Below are 18300 nucleotides of genomic sequence, written 5' to 3'. Positions count from 1 at the left end.
CTTCCTTCTCTCCTCTCCTTGAGACAGAACTTCTCAAAGCACAGAAGGAGAACCTAAAATAGCTGTGCAGATTCATCCTTTGTGTTCCCTGTTACAAAATGGTTCTGAGTGCTGTTTTTTTACCTCCAAGAAAGCTTTTTTTTGTTTCCCCCTGCTCATGGTGGCTATATACCCACCAGGTCTTGAAAGGTTTGGTGGTTGGTCTCTTAAATAAGGCTGGCCACTTTTGTAACTCATAAAAGCATTGTAATTCAGCTATTGATCAGCAGGGGAACAAGAGCTTTTGAAACTGCCTGTGCTTGCCTCAGAGGTGCGACATGGGGGTATGTGAGCTGAGCCTTGCAAGGTGTCTGCACTCTGCAAAATAAAGCTTGTCTTCTTAAATGGGAAACCAAGGGACTGACAGTGCATGGCCTTTCCCCAGGCTGATAGCAGAAGACTCTTTCAAAATCCACATTGTGCTTTATTTCCACCTCTGGGCAGAGCCCACTAGCCTGATCTCTCAGAACTTTGTCTGTGTCCAGAATCTAATCCAGTTCCCGCACTCATGTATTGTATGTTCTGATGCTTTTTGTCTTAACATAGTATCCGGTGTTTGGAGCCAGTCACAGAGGGCTCCTACACCAGCCGGCATGAGTACAAAGACAGGATAGGCAAGCAGACAAGAAATGGGAGAGAACACAGCCAGATAAAAGAGAGTGAGTGAGATAAAGTAATGGTATAATTTATTACTAGCTTTTTAAAAGCTGTTTTCTAATCTTAGCAGTGCACCTCTGATGCTGCAACTCTTTGTCAGCACAGTGTCCCTACAGAGACAACATAAATTCATAAATGGCCTTCAAAATCTGTCCAGATTCTGTATTGTAAGGGAGCTAAACACCTACCCCCTGATTGTCCTGCACATGCTCCTGCTGGTACCACAAATATATTTGACTTGCGTCTCTCCAACCTGCAGCCACGCTAGAGCAGGATCTTATGGACATTTTTGAGGTCACAACAGAGAAGCAGGCACTGGCAATGGCACAAAGGCTGGGGTGCTCAGTCCAGCTCTGGGATAGGGGAATGTGTCCTCGCTGGGGTAAGAAGTGTGTGGGTACATGGTGGGAGCAAAAGGGATGTGTTCCACAAACTGACACATCTTTTCATCTGTGATCCATGTGATCAATGCTAAATACACAAAGAAGTGAAGAAAAATGTCTCCTACAAATGCTCAGCATGCTTTGGGTTGGCTATCACAGAGCTTGAGGCAATCCCTGCAGTGCTCCAGTTGAAGGTCTACCGATCCTCATTTTCTCTGTCTCTTTGACAAGAATAGTCCAGTCAGTCAATCTCTCACCACCTCTACATGACATGAAAGAATTGGCACCAAGCTGTCTTACAGTTGGGTCACAAATCTTGCCCAGAATGCAGTAAAACATTGTCTTTCTCTTCCATCATCAAAGTAAATCAGTAAGCGTGCTCCAATTCTTGGCTTAGTCTTTGTGTTGCGACATGAGATGAGCACATATGGTTAGAAAGCAAATGAGCTACACAAAGGGAAGTTACAGGTTTTATTTCTTCAGGTATCTGCTGTTCACACCACCAGGTGAAGTAAATCTCAAGTATACATTAAGAGGGTTCTTGCCATATGGGGAAAATCTGGGAAACTAGAATATGGTGGTGCTTGGAATGATTCAAGGGGAAGAAATGAGGCAGATGCAAATGGCAGCAAAGCTTAGATGGAATATGTTAGTACTACAGATGATTTGGAGAACTTCAAATGTTTGAAGGAAGACTTTTTAATCGCTTGAAACATAGAACATTTGGGAAAGAAATTGAGTTTTTGTGGCACCTTAAAATGAATTAGAAGCATAGATGCAAGAATTACAAAGTTATGTTTGAAGATTTTTTTTTATTTGGAAATATGCAATAGATTTTTGTCTTATAAACATATCAAAAGTAATGCAATTTGTGCTCCAAACAGAAAATCCTTCTTATCATTATCAGGTAACTAATAATTATCTATTTGATGTATATTATAATCTCTTAGTTAATTGTTTCTTCCTCTTACACACCCTGTAGCACTTTTTTCCCTACAACCTTATGGTAATGAAATATTTTGCTTACAAGCATTTTGACTAACCAAACTATTGTGGTATAACTGAAAAAGAGTAGAAAGAAAATGGCACAGGAATAAGGAAGTGTTTGTGATCACAATCAAGACATGAGCCCCATTAGCACTGGGCAAGCTGCCGCTGTTTCCTCTGAGACTCTGTGAGTTGTCAGTCCCTGAGGCACCCCTTATCTGGATGAGCCCTAATGCATATTGGCAGGCCCTACATATTAAATACACCCAGCTTCTTGATTTTATTCAGATCAGCACTCTTCAAAGCAGCGTGCCTCTCAGCTGAAGGAAATCCTTGCTCTATTAGTGGCATGTCTGGTGCTACTTTCACTCTTATCACCATGAAATCAGGCCTTGCACGGTTGCTGAAGGAAACTTGGAGCATGTCTCACAACACACAACACAAACTACTTCAGATCCAAGATTGGGAAGGAAAAAGACAGGGCCTTCCAAGCCCTGCTTTTTTCCTTCTTACAATTTTGTCCACTTAATATGCAGAGCATTTATCTCTACAAATTCTCTGGTTTGTAACTGCTGTCTCCTGCTTTCCTTTACTATCACCATGAGGAGCCACTTTGGCATGTGTGTAACTATCAGCCTTAATGGAAGCATTAGTGTCGCTACTGCTTGGGGTAGGAATGACCACAGTACTCCTGGGAAATAAGAAATGGAGCCAGGGTGCAAACTCAACTGACTTTCAGATGGAGATGACTCTGTGGCATTCAAGGATTAGACACACTGCCTGTTCCAGTTGAGCTGGGTCTGGCTTTGCTGATAAGCAATTATTGATGTTGAGCAGAGACAGGCCACAAAAGGCCTCCATAAGCTCTTTGACAAGAGGATATTACCACTGAGACAACACCGCAGCCATTAGGTGCCAAGAGGATTTCCACAGTGAGACTGAAATGAGGAAATAATATATTGTTTCCAAGAAGAAGCACATCGTAATTTGTTCTTGGGGGATATTAAAGCCAGAGAGTATTATCATAATATTCAGATTTATTTTTCACTAGAAAATTTTTCACTATTGTTCATGGCTTTAGTCATCTTCCTTTGCAGTCTGCTTGAAAGTCTGATGACCTTACAGAGGCATTTTTTCAGATTGATTTCAGATTGTTTTCCCCCATTTTCTTTTCCTTGCCATTATGAAATAATAGGGAAAAGAGGAAGCAGACTAACTCATTTGCTGTGCAAATGAAGGTGTAGCTTTTGGGAAGCAGTCCCATTTGTACTTAGTTTGCTATGCACACCTCCACTATCTTCAGGAGATAAGACAGCCCCCCTACCACAAAATTGCTATGTAGAAAGCTCTGGCAGCTTTGCAAAAGGAAAATATAGATAAGATTTGTGAAACCCAGACTTCCAGTTAAATAGCCACCCAAGCAAGCAGAGAGGATTTTTTTAAAAGATCTACAGGAACGCAGTAATAAGATAATGGAATCATTGCTCCTTTATATGTTTCAGTGGCTGAGTGAAGCATGTTGAACATTGTGAAGTGATTCGCTTCTGGCAAAGAGATGTCCTCTCATCTCTGAAAATCTCTGTGTTTGAGCAGAGAAATCAAATGCACAGAAGACTGACTTCTTGTGAAAATCCACAGCAGGATGGGTGGAACTAGATGATTCTTAAGATCCCTTCCAGCCCAGGCCATTCTCTGATTCTGGTGAGCTGCTGTCTCACACATAGCAGGAGACTCGGGCCCCGGGTAGGATTATTGTTCTGATAACTCTTTGTGCTCCCTGCCCTGGCATCCCCTCCAGCTGCAGGCTCCTGACTTCTTGCAACTGCCTCAAAAGACACCATATGGCTCTGCTGGTGTCAGTGGAATTTGTGCTGCAGTTTTACATGCACTGGAAAATTTAAACCAGTGTCTACATTAGAGCTGTATTCTGTTGCTGGTGTTTGGGAAAGCTCTCTGCAAACAGAAAAACCAACATGGAAACTCTGCTTCCCTCTGTTCTTTGGGCTGGCATACAGTCTTCCCAACTCTTACGCTTTTTGTTTGTGCTTCAGGTTTACAAAACGTGGGGTATTTAGTGGGGTATCCTTTTCCTTTCCTTTTTCTAACCCACATTGTTATAATTTCCTGATTTACAGAAAATATGCTGAAAAATATCAAGAAATGTTTAAACATGTGAAACTCTTGAACCCAGGACAGTGTCAAATGAAATAAAAATCCAACAAAAATTCCAGTTAATTTCAGAACTATTTGTTTTATTGTGCTTTCAGTTCTTCCCAAGAAATGCCAAGTTATGCCAAGCTTGGGAATGCTGAAACCGTTCAGGGTGAAACACTGAAAGCTCGACAATAATAAATAATCTCTTGCTTTCCTCTTTTTGAAATATACTAGAAATGTGGAAAATGCACTTTTAAAGAATATACTGTATGTGGAATGGCATCCAGCTGGATTATGAGTTTCCTAACATGGCTGTGCCTCCACAGAAGTTGACTCCCACATTATGTCAGTATGCCTGAAGGCAGAAAGGGATCCATGGGAATGTATTAAAACTTAAATATATGCTGAAGATGATCTGCAAAATGGATGTGAGGGATGTAAAGTCAATGGTTATTGCCAGGTGAGGAGCATCCCCTCGCCTTCCCACCCACCATGGGGCAGAAGGAAATGTGCAGCCCCTTCCAATGAGGTGGGGGAATAATGCCTCCTCGTTGTTTTTCCATCCTGCCGCCCCAGGCATTGCTCTGTCAAGAGCAGTAATCAGATGCAGGTTGGTGTGGTTGTGTCAGTTCATTACCTGAGAGCATGAGATAACAAGCTCAGGGGAAATCTAAGCATGGATAACAGCTATCAGCCAGCTGAGCTGGGTTCCCTCCGGACACTACTGAGCATCAGAAAATAACCCAACAAGAGGTTTAACTGAACATTTTGTTCTTGTTTTCTAACACGTGTCAACAGGTTTTCTGAGATAACTTGTGTCTGCATGGAGTACAACCTTGAGAGAAAGCCGGTAGGTGCTTGGCTGCTGTCAGTGTGCTGAGTGAGTAGATTGCATATCCTCCCTTGCTCTTCCAAAAATATCAGCCAGGAAATTTGACTGCGTGTTAGTAAGGGGCTGACAGTGCCAGCCTCTTGGCTGTTGTTTTCAAGGTCAGCTCTAATTGACCTTCTTCTTGCCTCATTTAGTTGCTCACGTTGTTCCCTTTTGATTCCCTGATGGTGCTCACATTGTTGGGATTTCTGTGTGTTCCTGCATTGACTGCTGGTTAAGCCTATTCCCGCTTGCTTCCTCTGTTTCTGCATATGCCTTCTCCTCCTCCTGCTGCTCCTCTCCCCGTCTCTCTTGCGTGCTTTCTTTCCTCACGGCTCACTCATTATCCTGTGCCTCAGTTATTATTTCCCCACCCTGAAGTACAGACCAGATCCCCAGCCTGTAGCTCCATGGCCCAGATGCTGTTTTCCCAGCTAGTTTTTAGGAGCAGCTGTTTCACTCAGCAGCAGATGACTCCTGCTTGGTGAGAAGCAGCTGCTTGTCTTGCAACTTGAGGAATGCTACAGGAGCTGTTGCTCTGTCTGAGCGCAGCCCATGGGCTGTATTTCCAGCTGTGCAGGGAGCTCCCTTTCTGCAGGCAAGTTTGTGCTTGGCACAGCATTAAGTAGGTGATGTGTCTCCATGGGAGTCATACGAATACTGGTGTACACAGGGAACGTACAACTTGATGGTGTAGACCCAGCAGCTCTCCTGCCTGTAGCTCTGGAGTGAGAAAAAACCACTCAGTAGATCTGTCTTGCTTCTGATGGAGGTGTAGGCTCCTGCATTTGTCAAAATTGCAGCTTGCTCACTTGCCAGAGTAAGATCCGTGTGTACACTGGGTGGATGCTCTGTAGCTCTCTGTAGCATGAGAGCTACAGAGCCAGATTTGGCCTGACAGGCTGAGCCCTCAGGAAGTCCTCAGAGGGTTTCAAGAAGTAGGAAAATGAGGTCCTAACCTGCTTAGCCTGTGCCTGTATGAAAACGCCTACTTCTGAAAGTTAAATAACAGCGTGCAAAAGCAGACTGTGAGGTTTTCCGGTAATCAAAGCAGAATAAACTGCTGGCAGAAAACCTCCAGGCAGTTTGCACTGTTCCTGTTGCAGAGAAGATATCCTCTGTGGTGGCACTAATGGCTATTGACAAATTGATACAATGAAACCACCAATAGCTTAGTTTTTTTTTAAAAAAAAAAAAAAAAAAAAAAAAAAACCAAAAAACATGTATTTTAATAACATTAGACAGATCATTAGAAATATATATGTAATGAGGACAGTCTGTACCATCGCTCTGAGATGCCCAAAGTTGAGGTTCCTGACAGGAACCCCAAAGTGAGGCCAGGTGTTGCTAGAGCAGTGTCATCCTGTTTGATTTTAACCTCCGTGTGCTTTGCCAGAGGGAGATTTCCCTGTGACACCAGTGCTTAGGTTTCCTCTCCTTCCTCCCCGAGCCAACAGCATGCAGCCCACTCTTAGCAGACAATGGAGGCTGTGCCAACCGGCAGAGGGAAAGGCCAGACTAAGTGCAACATCCCAAACTCTCTAGACAAGAGAATTTTGCCAGCTCCAGAATCTCCTGGGCAATGTCTCACACTATGAAAAAAAAAAATAGTGGAAAAAAAAATGACAGATCACTGCAAATATTCTTGTTAAAAGGGTTCAGGAGGAGAGTGGTCATGGCCTTCCACTAAATATGATAAATTGTTTAGTGTGAGCACTGAGCACAATTTGGGAAGCCCCATTGCTGAGGAAAATTGTGTGCCCTCCATGCATGTCATGGAATACTCTGGCCCTACCCAGCCTTGGGACACCCTAAGTCATGAGCCTCCATGCTATTCTTCCCTCACTGCAGGGCCCAGCAGAGACATTTGTCCATTTATTTACTTGCTGATGCTTTGCAAGTTACCCATGTTTATTTGGAAAGTGCAAATCTCTCAGGGGAGGAAGCAGCTATGCAAACACCTGGCAGTGGGGAAGAAGAACCTTCACAAAAATGCAAGTCCTTATGGATCCTGTCCCAAGGATACTGGCTGGTGACAAGAGCCTTGTCCAGCCTGTGTGGCTGGGGGCAGGTTCCCTCCCGTGGCTGAGAGCTGCCACAGCAGGAGCCAGCATCTCTGTGATGTGCAAGTTGTGTGAAGAGCAGGTGTCTTGTGCTGCAGGTGCTTCTCCCAAGAGCAGTATCAAATTTATGCCCCACATCTTGCCAGTTAACACCAAGGCCCTAGAAAAGAACATGACTAACAGCTGTACAGACTAATGGGATACTCATTTGGACCCCTTCTGACAGGAGACAGATCTCTGGGATGCTCCTCTTTAACCAGGACTGCACCTGCTCTTTGAATTGATTGTCAGTCAAGGGAAGGGATTTTTCTTATTTGTGTTATGCAAGGAGAAAACACAGGTTCCTGAGCAGAGGACAGCACAGCACGTTTTCACCCAGTCTGTGGTGTATAAATCCCCCAAAGCCTTTGTAAGGTGTACCAACACAGGTCATCCTAGACAAGTAACAGTGGGTGGCTCTGTGCTGGCACTCACAATTCCTGCAGTAGGACAAGTGTTGTGTGGGTGTATATATGAGGTGAGTAGCTAGCTCACAATTCATGGGTACTCTCCATTACCTGCTTTCTGGAACAATTGCTGCAGAACTAGCCAGTGCTACTAAAGTGCTCCCTGGTGTGTGTCCGCTGATGTTGTGCAGTCACAAGGTGCATCAGGACCAGGCGGGAAGTCAGCACAATACCCTGAGATACGTTATCAACTGTGAATGTGGCAGGAAGTCATTAAAGATTTCCTGAGCCATTCCCTGGGAAAATACCACCTCCAGGCTCCAGCAAAGTCAGAGGACTTGCACTGCCAGGGCTTAGAAATCAAAAGAAAAATTACTCTAATCAGCCAATGTCAGGAGCTCCAGCAGGGAGCCCTCTGCTCTGGATGGATCCTATGCCTGCAGAGTTGGAGTGGTGATGGACAGTCAGATTTGGGGATGTGCCAGGGAGCTTTTCGTGTCTTGCTTACTTTCAGGTAGCCTCTCTAAGAGTATGGGGGCCACGAAAGATACATGGACATGGACAGGTCTGACTCTTTTATTTGTAAATCTTTGTAAATACCTGTAGGTGAAAATAAATGAGAGCTTATTTTAAGAAAGCTATTTGGTTGCTCCATAAGCTCTCACCCACAGCTCCAGGACGGAGATTCACAATTAGTTTTCTTGGACAACTGGGAAAAGACAATTTTCTGCCATCAAGAGGCAACCAGAGTTTGAGACAAGAGGGTGAGCAGTAAGGGAGACCAAACCAGGTGAAGCCAAAACAGCTCCAATGTTTGCAGTCATTCTAACAGATTTGAAGGGGGTTAGGCATAATTTAAGCAATGATACCACGGATGCATGAGACTCATTTCACTTGATGTATGGGAAAACTCTCATTTTTGTTGCTGCAAATATGTATGTCTTGAAAAACTTATGTGTTTTGCTAGTAATAATTTTCTTTTGTTTTTCCCCTAAATCTCACCAACCAAGACTCAAAGGCTGTTTTAGCAGATTAAAATTTCTTGGGAAATTACTCTGGAAGTCTGTCTTCTGAGAGGTGCCTAGAGGTGAACATTTTTTTTAACTCTGAGATGATTTAATTGGCGAAATACTTGTATTCTGAGTAAAAACAAAGTCATCATACCATGGTCAAGGGAGAAGAGTCAAATACTTATATTTCACTGCATTCATTTTCTCACTTGAAGAGATGAGCAGAATAAATTCTTAGTGAAACAAAACAAACAAAAAAAAAAAACAAACAAAAAAACCAAACCAAAAACACCAACAAGAGAGGAAAAAACTACGTGAAGATGAGACAGCCAAGTTTCTAGTTTTGAGTACCTGCAAAATTCCTACAAGTAAATTTCTAAAATCAGATAGCCTGGTAGTATCTGCCAACCAACCACCAGCGAGTACCTGGCTCAGAGTCTGAGTGCAGAGAGAAGGAGGGGCAGAGAAGAGTAATTTCTGTCACTGAACTTGATCAAAATGTGTATGGGAATTTTTCTGCTATTTGTTGTTAACATCCTATTTGAATTTTGGACATTTGTTCCTTGCATTCAGAACCTTGCTCACAAGCCTACCAAAGATGATACACTTTATATCCATTTGGATTATTTGCTGGTTATTCTGTAATTTTTAACACACAAGATACCAGAAATAAGATGCTTCTGTTTTTAAAATTAACTTTTATCAGAGTAATTTTTCTTTCTCCACAGTGATAGAATTGTTAGCCCCTAAGCTAGTGCAGACTGGTCTGTACTGACCAGAAAACGTTTGGGGATGAGAATGGTGACATATATTTTGTCCTAACTGTTTGACTGTAGCAGTGTGGAATACTGCATAGCAACCAGCAGTCCTTTCTTCCCTTGTTGATTAAGATACCTGCCTAAGATACCTAAAGGGGGTTACTTATCTCAGTCTCACAGTATGTATCTCATATATATGTCTTTGATTCTTTTCCCACAGGAGAGAAAGAAAATATAGCTGATAAAATTAGTCATATATCTCCAGCACAATTTCAAAGGGTAAAGTCCTGCCTGCCTGGACTTTAAGGAGGTACCCACACGGACACAGAGACATCCCCCAGGACTGGTAACAGCACTGTTCAGCCTTGCTCTTGCTGAGGAAGTTTCCCCACAACGCTGCAACAATGAATTTCCTCCGACGGCGTCTCTCAGACAGTAGTTTTGTGGCAAATCTGCCCAATGGCTACATGATGGACTTGCAGCGCCCCGACAGCTCCACGAGCTCCCCGGTTTCTCCTGCCACGGAGAGAAAGCACCTGCAGCCACCCCAGCCCTCGCACTCTTCCTCTACCAGCAGCAGCATCTTCAGCTCCATCTCCAGCGCCATGAAGCAAACCACGCAGGCGGCTGCAGGACTGATGGATCACTCGGCTGGCCCCGCACCCCCCGTGGCACAGAAACCCAAAATCCTCCTGGTGATCGATGACGCGCACACGGACTGGTAAGTCATCCATGATCCCCCACTGCATTCAGCTCCACGTTCACAAATAATCTCCAGGGGGTGCACAGGTGCTTTCACATCTGGGTCACCAGCTCTGGCCCCAGGTTGGTGTCTGTCAAACAATTTGTGTGAATGGCAGAGTGGGATTTTTCATAACTTTCTTGGTAAAAGATGTTCATTTGGTATTCATTGACCAGCTTCTTCATAGCCTTAATACATGAACACACATAGGGCGTTCTTGGCTCAGCAGGCTCAGCCAAGCTGTCATATCTAGCAATGATCCTAAGAAATAACAGCTGAAGGTGTGTTAATGATGTGATTCAGGACCTTAATCCACTGACTCTAAAAATTAAAAGTGACTCAATCTCTCCAGCTCTCCATCTCTTTTGAGCTTTTCTCTGTATGCAAATTTATACATAAATTATGAAAAGATAACCAAATGTCATACTATCTGTCAAGGGTCCTTCTCCTGCTAAGCATAGAAACAGCTGTTGGCAAAAGAATCACAGGTTCAGCTAATTCTCAAATTCGTCTTGTTTGTGCAGATCTCTTTACAAACAAAAGTTTGAAAGTTTGTTTCCTATGATATTGGGTAGTTCAGTACACTTTCCAAAGTGTTCCCAATTGAAGTCTGAAATGTTAGAGAAATTACTTACTGCCTTTTGTATGCCCCTTTTCAAAGTCAGCTGATTTAGAAAACTTTAGGGAACCTCTCTGAGAGCCTTATCTGGGGGAAAAATCCAGAGAATGTGTTGAGAAGATGCTCTTGTTTCATCCGCCAGCTTGTCGCAAGACAAAAGAAGGAAAGAGTAGTCCAGTTAAGGGGGAAGTATTGAAGACTTCAAAATGAAAGAAGTTGGGCTATTGGGTCCTGGTCAAGGGAGGTTATTTTATTTTTCTGTTCATCCCACACCACTCTTCAGTAGAGTTGTCACCTTTGGTCTTCTCTGTTTAACTAGAAGAGTGGGGACAAAGTGAGACCTCCCTTTTTAGGTGTATCTTCACAAATCAAAAGCTTAGCTCTTACCTAAAAAGAGACCATGACTGAGTACAACTAGGTCAGGCATCTTCAGCCAGCTTGAAGTAAGAGAGGCAAAACAGTGGGATTTTTCTCAAAGGAAGAACAACATCTTAAGTGAGTGGGAAAATCCCTGGCAAGGCTGTCACCATGAATGTTTCCCTGGTCTAGTGTCTTTCATCACAGTAGCAGCCCCACAACACAAGCTCCATCAGTCAGCAATATCAGTCTGGCTCAACCAGACCTGATCTCTCCAGGGTGCCCCGCAAGTCTCTCGCGGCTGATGCTCACTAGCCTGTCTCTGCAAAGTGTGCAGTTCCTTAGAGATGCTGCCAGGTGGCAGTCCCTTAACACAGCATCCTCCATCTGGGAATGGGAGTGCTTTTGACTCACAGCCCCAGCATTTGGGGCTTAGCCAGCACTGTGTAGTCCAAACACTGTAATCAGAGAGGAAAGCCCTAGCTCAAAGGCCAATCTAGTTTTTCCTTGAGATTAATGGTGCTGGAGGTAGTCAGGGCAGAGCAAAAGACAAGGAGGGGCTGGACCCTGCTGCAGTGTTTTCATGTTTTAAAATACACACACTTCATTTGAATCCCTGCCTTTATATCTCCCAGCTGCTGTTCTGTCATGCAGGCTTTGTGGTCTGTGAACTGAGCTTGCTGAGGGAGCAGCAGCTGGGATATATAAAAAGGAAATATACCTTCCTTTAAGCAACGCTACCCATGCTGTCCTCACTCCTCCACTCCTGTAAGCACTCCTCACATCCTGCTGTCTTGGCTATCCCTCTGCTGTCTATGACTTAGAAGTTTCTAGGAATGATGGGATCCCCCTTTCATTCATTCCACCTCTCTGACTCAACCCAAGAGTTTGCAGGTATCAAATGCTGCTTGCAAAGGCTCCCTGCCTTTACTTTCTCTAAGGCTGTGAGGACACTGAACAAAATTAGTGTATGAATTAATGATCATGCCCTGATGTATGTATGACGTGCAAAACAAGGAAAGAAGATTACTAACCCTTCCTGCCATGGCTCTTTGTAGCATGGACAGAAATACATGCCTGGAAACTTCCCCAGCTTAAAGGCTGGTCCTTTCTGAGTGAGCATACCAATGCAATCATTCCAGTGGGCCATGAGTGCTTTCTCCTGGTTGGTTTTTTTTGTCTCCAGGAAACTCAGTGAGCCCTTGAGAGTAGCACTGAGGAGCAGTAGCTCCATGGCTCCGTGGATGTTTATTTTTGGTGAGCTACTTCTGAGCAATGCCAGTCACCGTCTTGGTCTCAGGCAGGATGCTATGTGAGTTCAGGCTGAGCAGCCTCAGGAAGCAGTGTTTGCATTGTGAGAGCCCTGCTGATGAAGCTGATTATCCAGGGATTCTGACTATCCACTCTGCATCACATACAGAAACAGTCCCAGACTTTGGAAGGTGAACAACAGCGCATTGTGCTAGTGATTCTGCTTTGGAAGGAGCATCATGTTTGTAATACATTTCACCTCTACCTGCTGTGGTCTTTCTACTTGTGAAACCTTTGTATTTGCTTTTCAAGAAAGTCTTTCCTTCTCCTTTTGAAATAGTTAACTAAAAATATCCCAAAGAAATAACTACCGATGTGCTGCCCTTATTTCAAGGATGAGAGCCTTCCACAGTGCCTCCTCCCCCCGAGCAAGTTACACAGGGTTTACGACAAGGATCAGCTTGTTCATGGACAGAAATGGTGAGAGACGGTGGAATCTACCGTTTGATTTCTCTTCTCTAAATGAAAACACTTTCTCAGAATTGAAGACTGTAGCAATATTGCCAAGCCAGACGTATATTTATCATCACTGTTTGTATTACAGCAAAGGGCTGCAGTTGTGGGTTAGGATGAGGTGTGGCCAAGTGCTCGATGAAACAGCCCAAATAGAGAAAATACACGTTGAATGCACTTTGAAATGAAAAATAACAATCCTTTCTATTTTTGAGGACCTACTATGTCTCTGATGGCGCAGTATAGCACTAAATTTCTCTCAGAGTCTGAAGGAAAGAAAGAACATCCATGGGAATACATGGCCTGTCTTACACCATAAAATCCTTGCTGTTCTTGACATGCAATATGCTCTGGTTTATTCCAGAGGCAAAGTACTATAAAACCAATGTGAGTCCCACAGAATACGATCAGCTGCTTTCTGCATTAGCAGCAGTAAAAGAAAGGTATTCTATTAAGAACAAGGGAACTCACCCAGCTTTCTGTTAAAGTGGCAACATTTTCACCAATTTTCCATTCTCCTCAAAGACGCAGCTCTAGACATTACAAGGAAGCATGCAGTGAATTGCCATGTGTAGGATGTGCATGAGAGGAAAATCCTACCCATACAGCTCCCTTGTGCTCTTGGCTTTGACAGGCAGCCCTCAGAGGCACACACAGCAGTGAATGTACCCGTGCATCAACACACCAGGGAAAAGCTTGGCTTCTCTTCTGTCATAATTGGCACATTTCTCAGCTGGGGAGCCTCCACCTGGAGGATGAGGCTCCTTCTGGTAGGCTGGGAGTATCTGTGCCTTGGGGAACTTCCAAAAATGCATCCACAACTCACCTACTGCAGCTGCCAGAGAAAATGGAGATCAGACATGAATACACGTGCCTGTGTTGAACACATAGCAAATGGGAGCAGGACCATGAGGAAGGGGGGCAGCAGAACTCCAGGTGGTGGCACATGGGCCAGCTCCAGCAGCCTGACCTCAGCCAGGAGGGAAGCATCCCACCTCTGGCAACTTCCTCGCCCACCATGCTGTTAAGCAAAATTATGTTCTAGCTGGGTTGAATTTCTCAGCAGATCAAATAGGATTTTGCACTGTGAATTATTAACCCCCATCCTCTGTGAAAGGGCTCAGCTTTCCAGCCTTATGCCTCATGTTTAAACAGCTTATGGGGGAAGTGATCAAGCACAGCTAAGGCTCCTATTAGCCACACATGCTAAAAGCATTTCTTTCAGGACCAGACAGCATAACAAAGTTGTTCTTGTTGCATTTGCTGGATATCTGTTTTGTTTGTGAAACAGTTCAGTTCATATGGCTTTTCAAAGCCATTAATGGGTTTTGTCCATGTTTCAGGCTGTTTCCAGAGCTCTAAGTGCTATGTTTGCTGCCTTGCCCAAAATGCATGTGCCCTCTGTGCAGCAGTTGCACGCATGAGGATTGTGAAATGCTTCACCAAAAAATAAGTCACAGAGGATATTTTAGGAATTGTTTTTCTCCCCTTTTGTTTGCAGCCAAATCTGCCTGAACGTAGTGTCTACAAAAATTTTAGGATCAAGGAAGAGAGAAACCCTAATTAACACTGAATGAAATCCTCTTAAAATATTTGAAATGGTTCTTTGTATAACAATAACGTCATGATTCAGGTTTAATTATGGACTGATTTGACAGGATTATTGTTTTATACTGGTCAAAGGAAATTATCAATTTCTTTTAAAAAGAAAATAATTTTTACTTCTGAAACATGAAAATATTGAGCCCTAAATATGTTATTTGCCTAAAAAATTGATTGTGAAATAATAAGTTTAATACTGAATTTTAGTAACATGGGAATTCCTAAATCCTGGGGTTTTTTCAAGGAATTCCTTTTAAAAATATTAAATGAGCGTCATGAGTCATTTCATGCTTTCAGTAGGCCGAAGGTGATATACTGAGGCTCCCATTAAGAGGAGTATCTCTGTACCTAACTCATTTAAACATATTGAGAAGTTTTGGAGTTTAAGCTTGAACTTAGGAATTTGCTGGTAAAATTGCAAACTTTTGTCTATATTTCCTGATAAGAAAGTCCCAAATCATCTATCATGGTGGTCACTGACAATAGAATATTATAAGGTTTTTTTACACAGTGGTGAGCTTTCAAGGTTTCACAAGTTCTGTGCAGCAATGCAGCAATAATTTGAAAAAACTTGCACATAAAATCCGTGTTTTCACAAATCTGGTTAAAAAGACCTTATATTTTCATCATTTAGCTTTATCTACCCAGGACCAAATATTTTTGTTCCTACACTTCTAGCCAAATTCTACTTTTTGAGGAGTGGAAAGCAGAAAGTGGAGGCAAGTTTGTGTTAAATGAGTTTGTGTGTTTGTATGTGCACATGTGCACACCTGGGAGCAGTATGGAGAGTTTCTGCATTCCCCAGCATACAGACATAGGGGTGAAAAGGAGGCAAGGCTGTCAAAAGTTTTCAAGAGATTGCATTTATCACATCACTTTCCAATCTGTTTTAGGTATAGCACCATCACGTCTGTCTGTATTTTTGCCCTGCATATGTAAAGTATCTTGGGATCTAGTCCCCCTAAATGAAAGGTGATACAGAAATGTAAAGGATTAGTATCATTGCAAAAATAGACACAAGGAATATGGAAAACATTCCCCACCAGGTTATAACTATGCTAATGGAAGTCAAATCTGAGTTCTTAATTACTTTACCAGAGTTCCTATAAATGCATAGAATTTAACCTCAGAATGTCCTGCCTTGTCCTGTACATATTTATAAAAAAAAGCCTCCAACAAACCCAACCCTCAGATACATTTCTCAAGATTTGTGAGCCAGATTGCTTCTGCCTGAAAGTCCACAGCTCTGCCCCAGGGTTGGTCCAAGTTAGGCCAATTCTACTGCTCCTCAGATTCAAGGAGAACTGAAGTAAGCGGGGGAAAAAAAATGCTGCAAAATCCTCAACAAAAGTGATACCCCTTGCAAACAGCTCCAGGCCATATTATTTAGATTTAGCAATATAGAAATGTTCCAGCAATGCACTATTTTGATAATACACAAAATCAAATTGCTGCCTCGTGTTGTACTTAATGCAGTACCCCACCTCCACCCCCTACCCTCCTACTCCCAGCTCTTTGTGGGCAGGAGGAATGTGACCACAGTACAGCCTGGGTGGGGGACCAGACCTACAGCAAAGTGTCCTTCCTATTCTGACAGCTTGGAGAAGCACAAAAAGCTGTGCCCAAAAGCAATAGTGCTGCACTAACTAGTGCTTCTTCTCTTCGTGGGGGGATGGCTTTGATTACCCCTGTTTGATGAGCAGGAGGTGGCACAGGAAGATTCTGGGAGGCCACTTTTGTGTGAGACTCCACAATTCCTTGAATAGAATGAGTGGCCTGAATGGCTGTGTCTGCGACTGTTAAAGTGCTGGTGGCTTGCCAAGCCAGGTCTCCCCGGAAAACAGGCCTTCAGAAAGGGAGGACTCACAAAAGAAAATTTTAAAAACCCTCTCCCTTGCTGCCCCAAATCTTCCCTTTCCATCTGCATTCAAGCCAAGAAAATCCAGCCCTGTAGGGTGGGACCTCAGATCTCATCAAGGACCTCACCAGGAGGACTTCCTTTAGCCAAAAAAAACCCATATGGCCATCAGAGCCCAGCACAACCCCTTCGGGCGAGGCATTCCTTCCCTTGATGTGATCCCATAACTAAAAATGTTTCAGGGGCATTTTCCAGTAACCAGAGTGGGCTGGGTTTTGTGGCTCCTCCCAGAAGGCAACAAAAGAAATCTGTTCCCACAGCCCGACCGAGGACACTGAGGATACACCTGTGGTGCTGCAGAGCTGGCTCTCCCTTCGGTGGCCACAGCAAGACAGGTGGTTACAGCACCAAGAGCAAGGTGATTTTGCCCCAGGGAGGAGCAGGGCTGGTCACAGCCCTGCTATGCCCCAGGGTTGGAGCTGAAACTTCAAAGGAGCTCCTGGCAAAGTGTCAGTATATTTCGGGTTACCTCTTCACCCACCACAAACCTGAGATTTACTCATTGGTCCTTCCCTGTTGGTACGTACAGTGTGAGTACCTTTTCCTTCTTTCTGCACTTGCCTCTGGTCCATTTAACTTTTAATTTAATTCAACCTTGTTTTCTGAGGTGTCAAAGCACACACCCATCGCTCTTATCTACCATTCTGACACCCCCACCTCTTGCCCCAAGGTACTCTTGCAGAATGAGTATTAATTACCAACCAGTCCATTTCACAGCTGAGCACTGCATAAAGGTCTCTGGGCCAAAGTAGATGCGGACAAAAGCTCCAGCAGTTTGTAGACCTCAGCATTTATGGAGTGATTTTTCCCATCCCTATGCCCTAGCCAGTCAGGAGTTGACCATCTCAAAATTCCTTACTATGTACAGCTGAGAATTTCTAAAGTGGGGAAAAGTGGTGGAGTGAGTGAGAACTGGCTCCTGAAAGGAAAGCCTTACTTATTTTCACCCTTGGGAAAAAAAAAAAAAAAAAAAAAAAAAAAAAAAGGGCACAAATGCATCTCTCCTCCCCCTTCCCTCCCTGCTGCCCTTATAGCGTGTAGGGGCTGGGGGGGTCGGGCATTCCAGCAGCTGCTGGCCAGTATCCTGGAAACTGCCTCCTTTTTCCCAGTCCCAGCCCCTTTTATGAAGGAGACAATGCGAACATACAGTGAGTGCCTTGTGCATCACTTGGGCCCCCAGGCCCTTTGACATGGGGATTTTATCCAGCAGCTCACCAGCTCCTCACCCTCCCCAAGGTGCCCCTACACCCAAACCAGAGGGCTTCAGTCTCGCCTTTTCCTGGATTATCCAGAAAGAAATTACATGCCTTATTTTCCCAAGGGCTCAAGAGAAATATGTGTGTTGTGATACTAGGGAAGTAATTCAGACAATTCCAGAATTTACCAACGGATGCCTTTTAATTTGTTTACTCCAGTCTCTTCTTACCATTTCTCTCCTTCTTTCTTCCACCCAATCCCTTGCTCACCTCCCCCCAAGAGTCCCATGCATTTCTCTCTTCTTTATGTTTTGCTCTGACCCCTCCATAGCATAGGAAAGGCTGCTTCCTGCTGCAGATAAGAAGTGGTTTTTATGCAAAGCTTGGCTTGGTTTTCTCTGCTTGTTGTGTCTTGAACCAGAGGCACAAGCTCTGTGAGAGGACTTGGAGGAATTTGCCATTACAAAATCCTAGTGTCCTTCTTTTGCATGCTCTCAGTGAGGAGAGCCCATTTTTGTGTTGAAGGGAAAAGCCAGCTCTTGAGTTTGTAGCTTGAGACCTCTGTTGAACAGTGACACAGATGTGAGTCAGGGTTCACTCACATCACAGGGGATTTGGGCACAGGCTTATTAGTTCATCTGAAAAATGGCTTCCCAGTTTCCAGGACAGCATTCCAATATTTGTTGTATCTGTTCCACTGAGGTCTCTCCTAGGAAGATCTGAAAATGTGTGAA

At 43.8% G+C, this 18300-nt stretch overlaps 1 protein-coding gene across 2 annotated transcripts in view; it reads left to right on the top strand.

The window, feature by feature from the left end:
* The window catches only part of SYN3 (synapsin III), a 184693-nt gene that overhangs the window by 9926 nt on the left and 156467 nt on the right, over nt 1–18300 (top strand). Inside the window, exons 2-3 of one of the 2 annotated variants that reach the window (XM_066183999.1) lie at nt 5019–5070; nt 9589–10089. In XM_066183999.1, the coding sequence (XP_066040096.1) occupies nt 9773–10089 (317 nt within the window). In that variant the 5' untranslated portion in view covers nt 5019–5070; nt 9589–9772. The remainder of the gene's footprint in view (nt 1–5018; nt 5071–9588; nt 10090–18300) is intronic. The other variant, XM_066183998.1, reaches the window with a different exon arrangement.

This window comes from Chamaea fasciata, unplaced genomic scaffold (genome assembly GCF_029207755.1).
Source record: "Chamaea fasciata isolate MVZ Bird 193981 ecotype frontalis unplaced genomic scaffold, bChaFas1.0.hap1 SCAF_5, whole genome shotgun sequence".
NCBI classification, from domain to species: domain Eukaryota; kingdom Metazoa; phylum Chordata; class Aves; order Passeriformes; family Sylviidae; genus Chamaea; species Chamaea fasciata.
The sequence above is the reverse complement of the archived record's forward strand: the minus strand, read 5'-3'. Positions and strand labels throughout refer to the sequence as shown.